The 16,399-nt window shown below is 44.8% G+C and overlaps 1 protein-coding gene across 1 annotated transcript; it reads right to left on the bottom strand.

Annotated features, from left to right (window-relative positions):
• Nucleotides 1–928: 928 nt before the first annotated feature.
• Nucleotides 929–11,395, bottom strand: zgc:113279 (uncharacterized protein LOC553749 homolog). The gene is made up of 12 exons (XM_051399224.1): nucleotides 11,315–11,395; nucleotides 11,063–11,240; nucleotides 10,198–10,322; nucleotides 9,697–9,721; nucleotides 9,447–9,493; nucleotides 9,183–9,321; nucleotides 8,716–9,019; nucleotides 8,051–8,156; nucleotides 6,691–6,837; nucleotides 5,081–5,141; nucleotides 4,417–4,580; nucleotides 929–3,377 (listed from the first exon to the last, which is right to left on the bottom strand). Exons 2-12 carry the CDS (start codon nucleotides 11,226–11,228, stop codon nucleotides 3,297–3,299), a joined length of 1,365 nt encoding a protein of 454 aa, XP_051255184.1. The 5' UTR covers nucleotides 11,229–11,240; nucleotides 11,315–11,395; the 3' UTR covers nucleotides 929–3,296.
• Between the last annotated feature and the right edge of the window lie 5,004 nt (nucleotides 11,396–16,399).

Below are 16,399 nucleotides of genomic sequence, written 5' to 3'. Positions count from 1 at the left end.
AGTCTGTTAGATATGTTATAGCCCAAAATGACACATTTCATGAGAATAAATACACGGGTACATTTTTCTAGGCTAATGTCATTCTTATTGTATTATGTGTATATATATATATATTATATATATATATATATATAAGTTTATTCTTTGTCCGTTCTACAGGACATAATATAAATATGTATCAGTACCATTATTAGTCATTACCCCATAAAACATCAACTGAAGCAAACCTGAAGTTGGCTGGGCACTAGACAGCGTATCTTGTATTATCTAAGATGCGTATGTGCATTCATCCACGTGTTCATGCCTTCACACACACGCTTGACATCCATGCCACATTTCAGCCTATAGACAGAACGTTGCAGTTGCTATAGGGCCTGCAGAGTGTACGACAAACGGTTCATGAGTTATGAAAGGGTCGTGGTTAAATGGTCCGTATGTGTGTATCTGTGTGTCTTTATACAAAGTTTGGTCATGTTACGTGAATCTGTTTAGAAGTTATGCATCTTTTTGTTACATTTTGCCATTATGCCACAATTTATACCACTCCCACTGCCACACCCCATTTCTGCCAGTGGGCGGTTAATCAGCTGTCCTCTGGCTCATAAAAAACCTCTTGTGCAAGAGTCCATTTGGAAGCCATGTGCCTTTTTGTAACAGACAACTCCCATCACTATGCCTCCTTTGAGCCAACTGGCATGAACGCAAACACACAATTTGAGCTCGATGCCAAATTTCAGCCTCCAAGGGCGAAAAACTGTGGCTGTCAAAGGGTGGGGAAGTTTCTGTGGACCGACAGGCAGTCTGAGGGGTAGAGCTGCTGGTTGCATCTAAAAACGTTAACCAGTCTACAATCTTGCCTTGAACAATGTGGATTATTCCATGGATAATTTTTTTTCAAGTGTGTGAATAAATAAATTGAAAGACAATGTTTACCAAACTTAGATGTTTATTTATTTCTTTAAGATGAAAATACATATACTGTTACAGAAACATAAATTGTGACACCTATCACCAATGTGAATCATTGTGCATTATGCATTAAAAATGCGATTTTTGGTCAAAAAGACTGTATTATGCATGTGATGTTCCATTTGTGTGAAATGTAATTTCTTAAGAGCAGAGCAAACATTTGAGATTGAGACTGATATCAGCCTTTAGGCTAGCCTATTAATCTATGAAGATCGAGAGTAACATGATCATGAGTTTAAGAACTTGGTAATTGGTACTAATTATGTTCTTATTTATGTGATCAAATGTCTTGATTTGCTATTTATTAGTTATTTGTATATAGACAAACTTTGGCTGAAACTATGACATATCTTCAGTCTGTTGAGCAGCTCTGTCTGTACAACAGTAATCTGTATGCATCACATGACACAGTTCATAATGCCATACAAACACAGCATGAAGGAAACACTGGTGACATCTTTAAAGTTAAAAACTGACTCACACAATCCAGTCCACACTTTTCTTACTTAGTTTTCAAAATAGAAAATACTCTAATACAAACAGTACCCTAGAATCCCCAACTCATCTATATATTAAAACACTAAAACAAAATCCCCTACAAACACTTGTGTAACATTCCCACTGTAAAGGCTTTTAGTAGTTTCTCACTTATACGTGGAGCAATTGCACTTTCACCGATTTGACATCTCTCGTAATTCCCCACGAGTAGCAGGAACCATAAATGTGTAAGTAACATACTGTCACTCATTCAAGAGTAAATAAGTTGATTACTTTTTAGGAGGCTACTCTCACTATTTAATGAGCTTTAATCATTAAATAAAGCCTGTCCATAAAAGACCATCAGATAACTTATTCAACCTTATACTAGCATCTTTGCTTGAGCAAAGTTCAACCCAGAAAATGACATGATACATAAAATAAAAACACAAAAACATATTAACACATTGGACAAACATTTGTTGTCACAATCAAGTACTACAGTTCCCAAGAACACCCAATAAATGGCAGAGAGTAAGAACATACAACCAATTTCTTATAAAACCTTTAAATGGACTGCAGCAGTGTCAGGTCACTTTATAATGTATATTCATGCGTTCAGTAGAGAGATGTTCCTGGGTGTGTTTGGCCTAGTTTAGCCTAAAGACTTAATGCTAGCCAAGAGGAAAAATATTCCTTCCAACAACTCCAAACTGTCCTGTTTGTATGTTGCCAACTTGCCAACCAGCAGTACATCCAAGAATTATTTCAGTAGCTGCTTGTCCGACCACAATGTTCTGTTTTCTACTGCATTTATGAAATACAGATGATACAGTGTGTACTTCTGACAGCTCGAGTTGTTGGAAGGCATCTCTGACTTTGCTAGCCTTGCTCTTACCCTGCATCCAGTCAGTGAGCTAAGCTAACTAGGCTAAACAACTCAATGCTACTCTATGGAATGCAAAGAGATTAAACTAATATAGATAGAAAAATAAGTGCATTTACCAAAAAGTAAATATTCCCATGTATTCCTCCAAACATAATAACTGCAAAAACACGGTTACATAACAGTTGACGCAGTACGGTTTAAATGGGTCCAAGAAGTGCACATGCACATGACAGGATAAAAACTATGTGCGAGTCAAATTAAAGTGTATTTACTCCCCATCACCAAACAAAGCTTACTAAAACTTGTAATGTCCTCTAGTCCAAAAGTCCTTCAAAGATCTGACATGTAAATTCTATGGCTTGAAATATCAAGTTCTTACGAGGGAATAATCCTTGTTCATCTACTGATCAGTTCTTGATCATATATTTATCGGCCCAGTTCATTCAATTTCAGACATTTTGGAATATATACACACAGCAATGAACTACAAACTGTAGCACTGGTGCCCTAATGTTACATTCTATTATTATAATAGAACCTAAAGCCTTACATTTTAGGTCACTCTCCCTCCCCGCTGGAAAGTTTCGTATCAGGGGGACCAGGCTTTAAAACACTACTGGACCATAAAACTGGTGTGAAAAAGCCAATAGTTTCTAGTAATGCTATTTCAAATATATAGTCATAGGATTTTACATGTGGATCTCTACGAACACACACTAACTGAGGACAAGTAACTCCAATGTAGCAAACTATGGAAGTTTCACAGAAACCAACCAATGGGCACCTAACGTTTCTGTGCAGGTTACAATAAATACCTGGTTGCAAGTCAGGCATTTTCCCCTCACACAGAACCTTCAGATGCTTTACATGACAGGCCTGAACTCATGCTTGGAGAAAAAAACATAATTAGTGGGGTTCTTTTCTCTCCACAACAAATTCAAGCCTGAACTAACTTAGAACATTACTGTTGGGTCTCCAAAAAGCCCTGCCGGGCAGATGTGCCAGATGTTCGACCAATTATAGGTCGCATACTCCGGCTCCCCTGAGAAAGAGAAGGAGAAAAAAAAACAATTGTGAAGTACAGTGAGTGTTAAGTTAAAAAAAAAAAAGTTAAATGCATACTACGCATCTGTCGCTGTTTCTAAACGCACCATTTAAAGTTGGCCCCTCCTCCCCGGCTAAAGCGAGCCAGAGAGACCTGTGGTCGAGCTACATAGGGCATAAATAAGGAGAGGAAGCGGCGATAGCAAGAACACATTTTTTTCCCAAATGTCCTAAAGCACAAATGCCAAAACACACGGCCACACCTCCGCACAACCCTGCGGGAAGGTGCCACATTTCTGACACTCAGTCGTCCAGCTTGTTATGCATCAGTGACAGATAAGGAGCAGGGGGGGAGACGGATGGAGACCTGCAGAGTGTTCCTTCAATACTGGAGTAAAAGGTTATTAGAACATCGAGTCTGAGTTTCTTTCCGCAACAGAAACTTGTCAGTCCCAATCTTTTGTATTTGTGTGCTAACACTAGCAAGCTAATCTCAACAAGCTTACATTTAACATGCTCAGTCCCTAAAGGCATGCTGCTAGCTTAGCGTTGACAGCAATTTCATCTAAAAACAGACCAGTCAAATCAAAAGTAAAGCTCTGCTGTTCAACCAGTCTTTGAGTCTACTCATCTTCATTATGCTGCATGTGACAACCGATCACTCTGTGTGACACTTCCAAAGCATACCGGCATACTTTACAGCCCTCTACAGTACAGATATCACTAGGGAACAGGGAGGAGTTAGACCTATAGGTTGGCAAATAGACACTCTGCTGCCCCGCCACAAAGCTGAACTGCAAACAGCCACGAGTACTGTTTGAATGTCTCCTGACTACAACTGTTAGTGGCGAGCTGCTCGGCTGGTCTGAGTGCAGAGGGACTTATGATATAGAAAAAAGTGAGGACATAGCATAGCACGTTCAATATCATGTCTTCTCTAATGCTGTAACATGATCTAATCCTGGATTCTGCATCCAGTCACCATCTACATCTCTTTTTTAATTTGAAAATTAAAACAAAATCTTGCCGTGTCATACCATGATGTGAAGGTAGCTGCCCATCTGCAGCAGGCACTCCAGGGTCTCCATCATCTGCTCTTGGTGGAGCGTGTGGAGTCTGGAGCGATCGGGGAATATGTTGCTCTCCAGCTCACATACTGTGGCTTTCAGAGCCACTGAAGCACACTGGAGGACACTCATTCCTGAGAACACACACAGACGGTTGGATGACTGCAGTTCTGAGGAGCTTTCATGCACTACAGCCATCTTTAACATCTAACCTAAAGCCAACTGTAAAATGGTAACTGACAAAGAGAAACACATCAGCTGATCTCAGCTGAAACAGGTAGTAACACAGGGCGTAGACTGAGCATTCTTATTTTGGTTGAGCCATTCTTTTTGTGATCCTCCTGTTTTTATCCCCAGCATCACTAATTAACTGATACCACTGTTATGTGATAATTTAGCTGCTAATACTTATTTTGGAAAACATGCATTGTTGTCAATATGTGGCAATAAAGTGACTGTAAAGCTTTATAACACATATTTAGTCATTCTTTATGCAGATGAAAAGCGTCTTTTCTACTTACTATACCTCAAAGCAAACTCCAATCTAAAGGAGGCTGAACTTTTGCTAGTGCATGTAACAATATTTTGCTGTTATCATCATTTATATTATTATTTAGGAAGTTATAGTACATACCAGAGTTATCAGTGGCTTCAACATCAACATACACACCATCCATCATTGCGTGTTTTAGAACCTAAAAGAAAACATGCATACTGGTTAAAGATATAAGTTCATATGATCCAAAAGAGCACTGTAAGACCTACATCAGGTCCTACAAAAACATTGCTCTCAGGGACACATGATTAGTTTGGTAATGGAGTACAGACCACCTCCTGCAGTCCCAATGTGAGTACAGTATGAGGCAGCACAAATATGTTGCCATGTTTCTACATACTCAAGGTACCACAGCTGTTGTGGTCCTGGTGCTCTTGGATGAAGTCACATGGAACAGATTGTGGGACAGTGACAGTGCTGAGTGATTTCAGTGATGTAGATTACAACTTCTCATTGTGAACATTGCTAACTGTGTCCTATGTGTCCCTACAGCATCACCGTCACCGACACTGCCGATGAGTCGAACTACATCGACAAAGCTGTAAACAAGAGAACAGATGTTTTGTGTGGTTGGTGGAGGCTGTGTAGCGTGAGTTACATCTGCATTCGGCATGTAGGAAATGCTTTGAGTGGAATTAGACAAACACAAAAAGGGCATTCCTGCTGTGGACTTCACAGTGGAATAATGATGTGTGGTCTACAATAATGCTGGGATTCATGATTCATTCATCTGCCTTTTATTTTATTTACTTGTTGTTTAGTGTACAAAAAAATATTAAAAAAAGGGAAAAAAAGGCCCCTCACAATTTTCCAGACTCCAATGTGAAGTCTTCCAAATGCTTGGTTTGACTAACAAAGATATTCAGTAGTAAAAGTAAATCCTCAGAGCAAATGTTTGCCATTGATTATTGCCAATTATGAAAATAATTGTGCTGTGTGCTATAAAAGTGAACTCAGTTCCTATAAAACCTTTACTCTGAAGCTTAATGCCAAGTTATCTAAGTGGCTTTCTATTTCCACCTATTAGTACCTGAAATAACTGGTTCTGCACAATACTACAACTCAATACACATGACCATCTAATGGTATGCTATGTGCTGTACTGATCCCCTTTGTTCTCTGCAACCATGGCATGAGTCATCCATCATACAGACAAAATCATCAACAACTTCACTTAACACATGACGCTGGGAAAATACTTTACATTCCGAGCGCACTGAATAACAAGAGGATGAGGCAGAGTGACACGCAGTACCCTTACAGAACTGGCTATGTTGGTTCTTGTCAGAGCTTTTTCTTTGATCTCTTATTCCACTCCGACACAGATGAAACCTTCCCAGCATGAAAACCAGTACCTGCAGCAGTACGTGGACTTGAATAACCTGTTAGTTCGGATCAGAGGGAACCATAGTTTTAGCACTCAATAACTTGTGACAAATGGGGTGATGTTGCTCGTTATGTGGTGTGGGAACTGTGAGCAGAAAGGCATTTCTGCAACGAGGACAAAAGGGAGAATAAACAAGTTGTCCCACGCACTCAGTCTCTTAGTCATCTTCACAACCTTTAAAATCTTAGAACTCAGCGAGAAGCAGATTATTCACTCATGTTTTTGCCCAAATTCAATCCGTGGTGTCTGAAAAGATAGTGAAGTGATGAACAACAGCAGAGAAGAAAAACAAGGCTCTAACCTCCAGGACTCTGATGTAGCCTTTCTCAGCACTGAGGTGGAGGCAGGACTTTCCTGAGTTGTTTGTCTCATTGATGTTGGCCCCCAAACTGATCAGATCTGCTACCATCAGGTGGTGGTTGTGCTTCGCTGCATGGAGGAGGGCAGTCTGCGAACAGAGGGCCATGAATGTAAACTATGGATTGTCCAATGGCATTTATTTTCTTGGATCTGTGGTTAAGGCACCAGTAGCTGTATCCATCAGACATTTAAACACTGAATAGTTATTGATATGAATGATTTCAACAATGCTGAAAACCAGTGTAAATGTAGCTGCTTCCAAAATATCAAGAAATCATTTTCAAAGACTTTTTCAGGAGTTTTTCTTAACAATACAGGACAGCACTTGTTCATACGGTCATAGAATTTACTGGTAGAAACTAGTATGGACACATTTAACTCCAGTTTGATTTCCTTCCTTCCTTGTTTCATGATTAAGTTTCTCGGGTTCATTACAGGTAAGTGCTCAGCATTTATGGGACACTTCGCATTTGTGGCGTGCTTGGGTGTTCTCACCACAGCAGAGGCTGCAGCCTCTGCTAAACTGACTATACAGTTTTCCTCTAACAGTAACACTGATGTGGCCACAGCCCACAGGTGACACTTCAAATCAAGTAGAATTAAGGCTTCTTAGTCTTTAAAGAAGATTCAGAAAGTGATCTTTGCTTGTACAATTAACATTTCTGTGCATGTATTTAAAAGCCACAACAATAAATGTAAACGTTAATAGTCTGTATGAATGCAGATAGGAACGTCTACAGCGTTTCCACAGAGCTTCTCTGAGTCTGTTCCACTCTGCGTCTGGTGTGAAAGGCTAGATTGACTGGCGTGTGATTTGAAATAAAAAGGGAGAGTTTTTCCGTTTGGTTTCACATCTGTTAAACCCACATTTAAGTCTACCGTTCAATTTATCGTACTACCAGTCAAACTAAATACAAACCCAGCTATAAGGAGCCGGTCTGAGTTAGGGGGTCAAACAGCAACAGTTTGCGTGGGAACCCTTTATAAGTTCACCTTCCAGAACAGTTGTTGACTCTTTATCATGCAGTGATATATTGTGTAAACTGACTTTCTAATTGTAATTAAAGCAGTATCTGTGAGACTTACCACCAAACTGTACATTTTAACTGAGGATACAATATGATTCAACCAAAGTGTATAATCTATCTTTAGCACAGATTCATGTAATTTTGCGCTGCAGTGAGAGTTGTTTATGTAATTGACATTGTTATGACTTTATGTTAATTGTTTTGTGTGCATACTAATTTGTCTCAAATATACAAAAACTAGCAATTCAAATCTCAGAGGTTTTTGTACTGTACCATTCCATCAGAGTCTTTGAGGTCCAGGCTGTTGAGTGCAGCCATCCTTTTGGCGATGGCATAGCCCAGTGCCCTCATCCCGATGCACGCCACATTATGGAGAGCTCTGGAGGGACAAACACGACCCCACATATTGACAAAAGAAATGACTCCACACTAAAGGTATTTACTGATACAAAGAGGCAACATACAATCTTGTAAGAGGAGAACAGGTCTGAACATGGGTTAAATACTGGGTAGTTAGTAAAGGCATTTCATACAGTAAGCTGAGAAAATGGAGCCTAATTGCAAGAAGCCTGCGGGCTTGAGTGTGCTCAACAAACTGAACCACAACAGGCCGTTTTCACAGGTGTGTCACAGTATGAAAAACACAGGCGTTACCAATAATACTGCTGATAATAATGATCTATTCAATTAAGCCATGACAGCGAGCCAGCATGCACCACACCAGGATCCTGAAACTGAAGCAGCTGAATGAAGACTATCAGACTTTGTGCAGCTTCCTCTGAAGCAACAAAAAGTTTTACACAACTTTCTTCATATATGTGATAGTACTCCCCGAGACCTGTAGTTCCCCCTCAGTAGACACACACACACACACACACACACACACACACACACACACACACACACACACACACACACACAATGACATTCAAACCTACGTCCTGCCGTGTTCATCGACAGCAAACAGTACAGCGTCAGAGATGTCCCTCAGCTGGCTCTCCTCTTTCTGCAGCTGTGTCCAGAAGAAAGCAGAGCTGTTCAGGTTCCAGTCAGAATCAAACCACTCCTCCCCTGTGCCACCATCTCTTCCAACGTTTTCAACGTTGTAAAGCTGAAGGCTGTTGTGCATGAATCCGGGAGGGGACGGGGCCTGGTGGTTCTCTGCTGTGCCTGGTGAGTAGGTCATGTAGGACTGGGGGCTGGGGATCATTTCATCAGACTCGTCGCTGTTGTAACCTGCACCTTAGTGAGAACACATGGCATGTGAGGGGTGGTAGAGGCCGCTGTTTACATATTTTTCAAGGTTATGTTTTAAAGGGAGTTGCAATCTGCAACTACACTGCTAGACGCTACTAAATCCTACACACTGGACCTTATAAATGTGGATCTGGTCCACGTGAATTACCAGTTGAAGAGCACTCAGGAGAAACTGGAGGCTCGAAGGATTGGGGAGGGAAGCGGCAGTTGTTGCTGGTCCTGAGATCCTCCTCCAGCACCTCGACAATGATTGACAGCTCCTCAAGGCTTTTGGTGGGGTGTTTTCTCTGAAACCAGACACAGGTATGCAGATTATTTGAACAGCTCCTAAAAGGTGACATGTGATTTACAGCGTCTTTCATGAACAGGAACCTTCTGGGAGGACCCGGGATCTCTGTCTTTCAACACTCACCATGGCAGTTCGGCGTCCTTTGCGAGTTTTGACTCGTTGCTGTTCTCCTGTGGAAGCAGATGTTAAGTTTAAGTCTGAGTGTACTATACAGTATGTGTGTTACTATACTGTATGCCCTGCAGGCTGGTGTCATGAGATACACAACATCTGTATCAAATTAGAATATACTGTAGCTCAATGACTATTAAAGCAGGAACAAAATCTACATGATACCACACCTAAATAACTTGTGGATCTGAGTTTTACTGACCTTTGACTGTTTTGCTGTAGATCTCCTGTGAAAAGAAAACAACAACAGTGGGATCAGTGTGAGTTGTCTCCTATATGTTTTAGATTTTTCAGCCACAGGCATAATAGTATAGATTTGATGTCCAACAGACAAAAGCTTCAGTTCAGCTTATGTAGGCAGGTAAAAACAAAGTGTGGTTACGCCAAATGAATGCACTAAAAAGGAAAGGAAAGGAAAACTAAGATATAATTCTTCTTCAAGCAAATCTGCAACCAACTATGGGAAAGAACTCCAAAATGTTAGGTTTTATCCGAATAGGAATAAAGAGGTTGTCTATTGATAGTTTTCTGGTTGACAAACAAACAACCAGGAAATCAACTGTAAAAATGCAACACATAAAGTAAACTTATCCATCGGGGTTTGAGTAAAAAAGAAAAATATCTATCTAGTCTTTATTGTTGACATTAGCTATTTTTTTTTCACTGTCCACTTGGATAAAAAATAAATAAAAACAAAACATACCTTCAAATCTTTAGGTGCCATGCCTTGGGCGAGGCGGATGTTTTTCAGAAGATCCCTTACTGGCATTTTCACACGCACTCCGAGGTAGACCTTCTCGCCATCGTATATGGAACACCTTGCACCTGCTGAACAAACAATGGAGGATGAACCTTCAGGGAAGGAGGGTCCGACTACACAACAGTTAACACACAAAGGCCCTGTAAGCTGTCCTTTGATGTACGACACACAACATTAGATGGAAGAAGCCAAAGTGATTCTCAAAACCAGTGTTATGGATGTAAACTGAGAGCTGTGATGTTGGATATTACAGAAACTTTTTGCTCAGATTTTATGCACATTGTTTTCCTACAACTAGATCCAAATACACCCCAATATATCGCAATATATCGCAATACATCGCAATATATCGCAATACACCCCAATACATCGCAATATATCGCAATATATCGCAGTACACTGAATCCCTGTATGGTGGCAGTATCCAGTCGCTAGCCAATATGCAGCTGACTTACAAACACAGAAACATTACAAGTGACAAGATACACCGTGTACACAAGTAGAAAAGACTACACTGTATAAGTATCGAGACTTTTAACTTGAGTAGTTTTATGTTTAAAACACCGGTTATATTACAAAAACTATTACAAAAGAACTGTATGGAGCATGTTGTTCTTATTAGCCTTACTGGCTATAACGCGAGCGGAGCTAACATTAACATCATTAGCTAATGACTTGAAGACTTTCACTGTATTGTAATGTAGTTAACTTAAAGTGAAACATTCTTCTATGAGGCTCATAACTCTACTGGGTCTCACCATGTTGCTGGCTACTGAACTGGTAAAGTTTCCACAACAAGTTGTCCTACCTTTTTTACTTCCGCCCACATCTTGAACAGTAAACCCGGGGACAGGTGTGTGTGGCTCGGCCAAGCCCGCCGCGAGTTCCCCTGGCAGAGGAGAGAGCCCAGCCGCGAGGTCGGTTGTTCGATCGCCTCTTTGCCTCCGGTCCTTTCGTTTGTAGCGTCCTCTCATCCTGTACAACGACTGGAAGAGAAAAATGCTAACGTGAACCAATGGCCAAATGGCAGTGCAGCCTTTTATTATTCGTTAAAACTAACCCAATTCCTGTGGCTGGGCGTATCTTGAGCGATGAGCGATGAGCCAGTGCTCAGCGAGTCACACAGCACCTGTTTGTCAGTCAGCTGTGAGCAGCACTGTTATATGTGGTAATGTGACACTGGTTGTACAGGATGAGACCGACCACGCCCACTGCTCCTCTCGGATAATGTGCGCTGGACGCCCACCCAGACAGGGACGGCTGGTATATATATGAGCTAACAGGGATAAGCCCCCCTATCTTTTACAGTAAAGATGAAAAGCTATTATTAAAAACCTTACAACATATTATTTTAAATTTTGGAGGAACCTAGAGCAGCAACAGCAGCAAACAGTGACAGAAATAACCCAGGATATATGATTTATCTTGGGGTTTTTCCTGTGTTTACGAGTCACGGACACCCTTTGGATTAACACAGAGCCTTTTCCTACCTTGACAAGGCCTTGAAATGGATAATATAGTTTATTTTTTAATTTTTTATTGAAGGCAGCATTCTGATACTAAACCTGTGACTGGCCGTCACAGTGGGACTGATTACCTGGCTTTCTTGTCAACCAGGAGAAGGTGACCCAGTTATTAAAAAGCTATGCAGAGTCAAATAAATAAAAAGTAAAATTTTTGTTCTCTGTTCTATTGTTGTACTGACCCCTGCATACAAAGCTTTCCTGCAAATCAGCCTTTTCCTACTGACACTAGTACTAGGGGCTTAACTTGTCATGATCCGTTCCTGGCTTTCCGTCCTACTGCCAGTTCTGCCAGTACTTTTCCTGTTCACCTGCCTGCCACTCTCACCTCATCAGTGCAACCACCTTCACCTGTGTTCCCTCACCTGGTTTAAACCCACTCTGTTCACTCAGTCTCTGCCAGATTGTCTTCAGCAGCATGCAAAGCTCTCTCGCAGTATTTTCCGGATTGCTTCCTTGGTTTCGACCCTACTTGTCCTTGACCCGTCCTCGTCGTCCCTGCCCAGGTAACCTGAACTGCCCTTCTGTCCCTGACCCCTCTGCCTGCTCACCCCTCGTCTGTCTCCAGTTTGCTTGGATTCCCTCCCTGGAGATCTCAACTAGAAAGTCAGACTGTTTTGCTTTGTGGATTGTTCCTGTGTACTTGCTGTGGATTTTACGACCCTGCTTGGTCAATAAACTGTCGAACTTTGCCAACGCTGGTCTCAGTCTGTGCTGTTCTTGGGTCCAATCTCACGCCCATTACAGTACAATCTGGCCAAAAATGGACCCAGCTCAGATTGACGACCGGATTTCTCGGATGGAGGACATGTTAAATCAGCTGATTGCTGCCTCTGCGGCTGCCTCAGCAGAGAATCGGCGGGGCCTGGCACAGGTGCGGGATGAAATGGCGAACATCCACACCCGCACCCAGGCTCTGGAGCAATCACCGGCTTCGCTGGAGGCCGGATCTTCTTCACCGGCTTCGGCAAGCGCTGCTGCTCCGCCACCTGTCTCAGCAGGAGTTGGTGCTCCTCTCCCTTCGCCCCGTGAACCTAATGTGGGAGCACCTGAGCGTTATGATGGCGATCCTGTCACCTGTAACGCCTTTCTCTGCAACTGCTCCATCATCTTTTCCCTGCAGCCGCTCACCTTTTCCTCCGAGGAAGCCAGGGTGGCCTATACTATTAACCATCTCACTGGGCGGGCGCGTCTTTGGGGCACCGCTGAGTGGCTGAGGGGGACCTCTGCCTGCCACTCTTTCCAGTCCTTTGCCAACGAGCTCAGGAGGGTCTTCGAACCCGGATCTCTGGGGGCCGACGCTGGACGAGAGTTGTTGGATCTGGTCCAGGGGAGCCGCTCAGTCACGGATTTTGCCATAGACTTCCGCACCAAGGCCCCCATGTGTGACTGGAACCCGGCCGCTCTCCGTGATGTCTTTATGCGGGGGCTGGCTGGGTACATGAAAGATGAACTTGTAGCTTATGAACTGCCGTCTACCCTGGAGGGTCTAATTGAGCTCGCCACCCGTCTCGACCTGCGCATCCAGGCTCGCAGGAGGGAGAGACGCTCTGAGTTCCAGTCACGTTCTGCCCGGCCACACAGCTCCCTTCATTCCAAGTCTCCCGTAACTCCTGCCTCCTCCTCGTTAGCCTCAACCGCTCCTGTATGTGTGGAAGATCCTGAGCCTATGCAGCTGGGTCACACCCGCCTCTCACTTGAAGAGAGGGAGAGAAGGCAGAGACTGAACCTTTGTATGTACTGCGGCCAGCCAGGACACTTTGTCAGCCGGTGTCCAGTAAAGCCAGAGCTCACCAGTGAACGGAGGCATACTGGTGAGCTCCATCCTTGGTCCTGCCTCCCCTAAAGGCCCAGCCTCACTGGTGAGTTCCTGCTGCCTTCTGGCTCCCACTCCATCGCCGTCCTCGTCGATTCAGGGGCTGACGAGAGCATTATGGACCAGGCCCTCGCTCTCCGGCTTGGTCTCCGCCCAGAGAAACTGTCATTGCCCATCTCAGCCAGCGCCCTGGATGGACATGTGCTGGGGAGGGTTACATCACAAACCAACCCTGTGCGCATGCTCCTGCCGGGGGGCCACAGTGAGACCATCCAGTTCCTGCTCCTGTCTACACCAAGCCAGCCTGTCATCCTGGGGTATCCCTGGCTTCGCAGGCACAACCCCAACATTGATTGGACTACCTGTTCCATCCAGAAGTGGGGAGAGACCTGCCAGCGGACCTGCCTCAGGATACCATCGCTGTCATCTGCTTCTCCTGTTCCTGCTCCAGCCCCAGATCTCATCGGAGTTCCAGCAGCTTATCATGACCTGAGAGAGGTGTTCAATAAAGCTAAGGCCACCTCTCTGCCACCTCACCGCCCCTATGACTGTGCCATAGACCTACTCCCGGGCACTTCGCCTCCCAAAGGACGCTTGTACTCTCTCTCTGCTCCTGAGAGAAAGGCCATGGAGGAGTACATACAAGACTCCTTAGCGGCAGGGATCATCCGTCCTTCCTCTTCACCTGCTGGTGCAGGGTTTTTCTTTGTGGATAAGAAGGACAAGTCTCTGCGGCCCTGTATAGACTATCGTGGACTTAATGACATTACAGTTAAGAACCGCTACCCCCTCCCACTCCTCTCCACAGCCTTTGAACTGCTGCAGGGGGCAACAATGTTCTCCAAGCTCGACTTGAGGAATGCTTATCATCTGGTTCGCATCCGGGAGGGAGATGAGTGGAAGACGGCCTTCAACACACCAACTGGACATTATGAATATCTGGTGATGCCCTTTGGTTTGACCAACGCCCCGGCCGTCTTCCAAACTTTGGTCAACGACCTGCTCCGGGATATGCTAAACAAGTTTGTCTTCGTTTACTTGGATGATATCCTGATTTTTTCCCGTAACCAGGGGGAGCATGTCACTCATGTCAGATCTGTCCTCCGCCGCCTCCTGGACAATTCCCTGTATGTCAAGACAGAGAAATGTGAATTTCATGTACCCTCAGTCTCCTTCCTGGGATACATCATTGCCAAGGACTGCTTGCAGATGGATCCAGCTAAGGTCTCTGCAGTGACCTCCTGGCCAGTTCCGGAGACACGCAAGCAACTGCAGCGTTTCCTGGGGTTTGCCAATTTCTACCGGCGTTTCATCAGAGGTTTCAGCTCCATTGCCTCTCCCCTCTCGGCCCTCACCTCATCCAAGACATCCTTCCGCTGGACTGACGAAGCACAAGGCGCCTTTGACACCCTCAAGACTCGCTTTTCCACTGCTCCCATCCTCCAGATCCCCGACCCTGATCGCCAGTTCATTGTGGAGGCGGACGCATCCAGCGCGGGGGTGGGGGCGGTTCTGTCACAGCGATCCACCGTCGACCAGAAGGTCCACCCCTGTGCCTTTTCTCTCGCCGCCTAACTCCTGCGGAAAGGAACTATGATATTGGTAACAGGGAGCTTCTGGCGGTGAAACTGGCCTTGGAGGAATGGCGCCACTGGCTAGAGGGAGCTAAGGTGCCATTCATTGTGTGGACTGATCATCGCAACCTGGAATATATTCGATCTGCCAAGAGACTGAATTCCAGACAGGCCCGCTGGTCACTGTTCTTTGACAGGTTTAACTTCACACTGTCCTATCGACCCGGGTCTCGTAACATCAAACCAGATGCACTTTCCCGGCAGTTTCCTGAGTGTCCTGATGAAACGGTTGAGCCCTCCACCATCGTCCCAGCCTCCTGTCTCATTGCTTCTGTCACTTGGGAGATAGAGGAGAGGGTGCGGGCCGCCACTGAGGACCAGCCTGGTCCTAGTTCCTGTCCCCCTGACCGTTTGTTTGTTCCGGCTCACCTCCGCTCCGATGTGCTCCAGTGGGGGCATGCTTCCCGGCTCACCTGCCACCCCGGCATTCAGCGGACCCGAGACTTCCTGCAGCAGCGCTTCTGGTGGTCCTCAATGGAGGAGGACGTCCGAGGCTATGTCAACGCCTGTCCTGTGTGCAACCAGAACAAGACCTCTCGTCGTCCACCAGCCGGCTTCCTGCACCCATTGCCTGTTCCTCATCGCCCATGGTCACACATCTCCCTGGACTTTGTAACTGGCCTACCTACTTCCAAAGGTCACACTGCCATCCTCACAGTTGTCGACCGTTTTAGCAAGATGGTCCACTTCATTCCCCTTTCCAAGCTTCCCTCTGCCAAAGAGACAGCTGAACTGGTTCTCCAGAACATCTTTCGTCTCCATGGACTGCCCACTGACATTGTCTCCGACCGGGGGCCCCAGTTCACATCCATGTTCTGGAAGGAGTTCTGCAGTCTAGTTGGGGCCTCTGTCAGTCTGTCTTCTGGCTTCCACCCCCAGTCCAATGGGCAGACAGAGAGAATGAACCAGGACCTGGAAACCACTCTTCGCTGCTTGATCAACCACAACCCTGCTTCCTGGTCTGAACAACTGATCTGGGTAGAATATGCCCACAACACCCTCACCTGCTCTTCTACTGGACTTTCTCCCTTCAAGTGCGCCTATGGCTATCAGCCTCCACTGTTTGCCAACCAAGAGAGGGAGACTGCCTGCCCATCGGCACAAGCCTTTGTTCACCGTTGCCGGCGGACCTGGGACCAGGCACGTACTGCTCTCCTCAGGTCTGCTGACCG

The sequence above is a fragment of the Dicentrarchus labrax genome, unplaced genomic scaffold (genome assembly GCF_905237075.1).
Source record: "Dicentrarchus labrax unplaced genomic scaffold, dlabrax2021, whole genome shotgun sequence".
Classification (NCBI taxonomy): Eukaryota; Metazoa; Chordata; class Actinopteri; family Moronidae; genus Dicentrarchus; species Dicentrarchus labrax.
The sequence above is the reverse complement of the archived record's forward strand: the minus strand, read 5'-3'. Positions and strand labels throughout refer to the sequence as shown.

Bases quoted from the DNA above. Each gene is read 5' to 3' on its own strand.
- zgc:113279 (XM_051399224.1), bottom strand. From the start codon at position 11,228: ATGAGAGGACGCTACAAACGAAAGGACCGGAGGCAAAGAGGCGATCGA. The intron at 10,323-11,062 runs GTAGGACAACTT...TTGTTTGTTCAG, and splicing joins TGTGGGCGGAAGTAAAAAAG to CAGGTGCAAGGTGTTCCATA. The intron at 3,378-4,416 runs GTATGACACGGC...TCTCTTTCTCAG, and splicing joins GCAGCTACCTTCACATCATG to GGGAGCCGGAGTATGCGACC.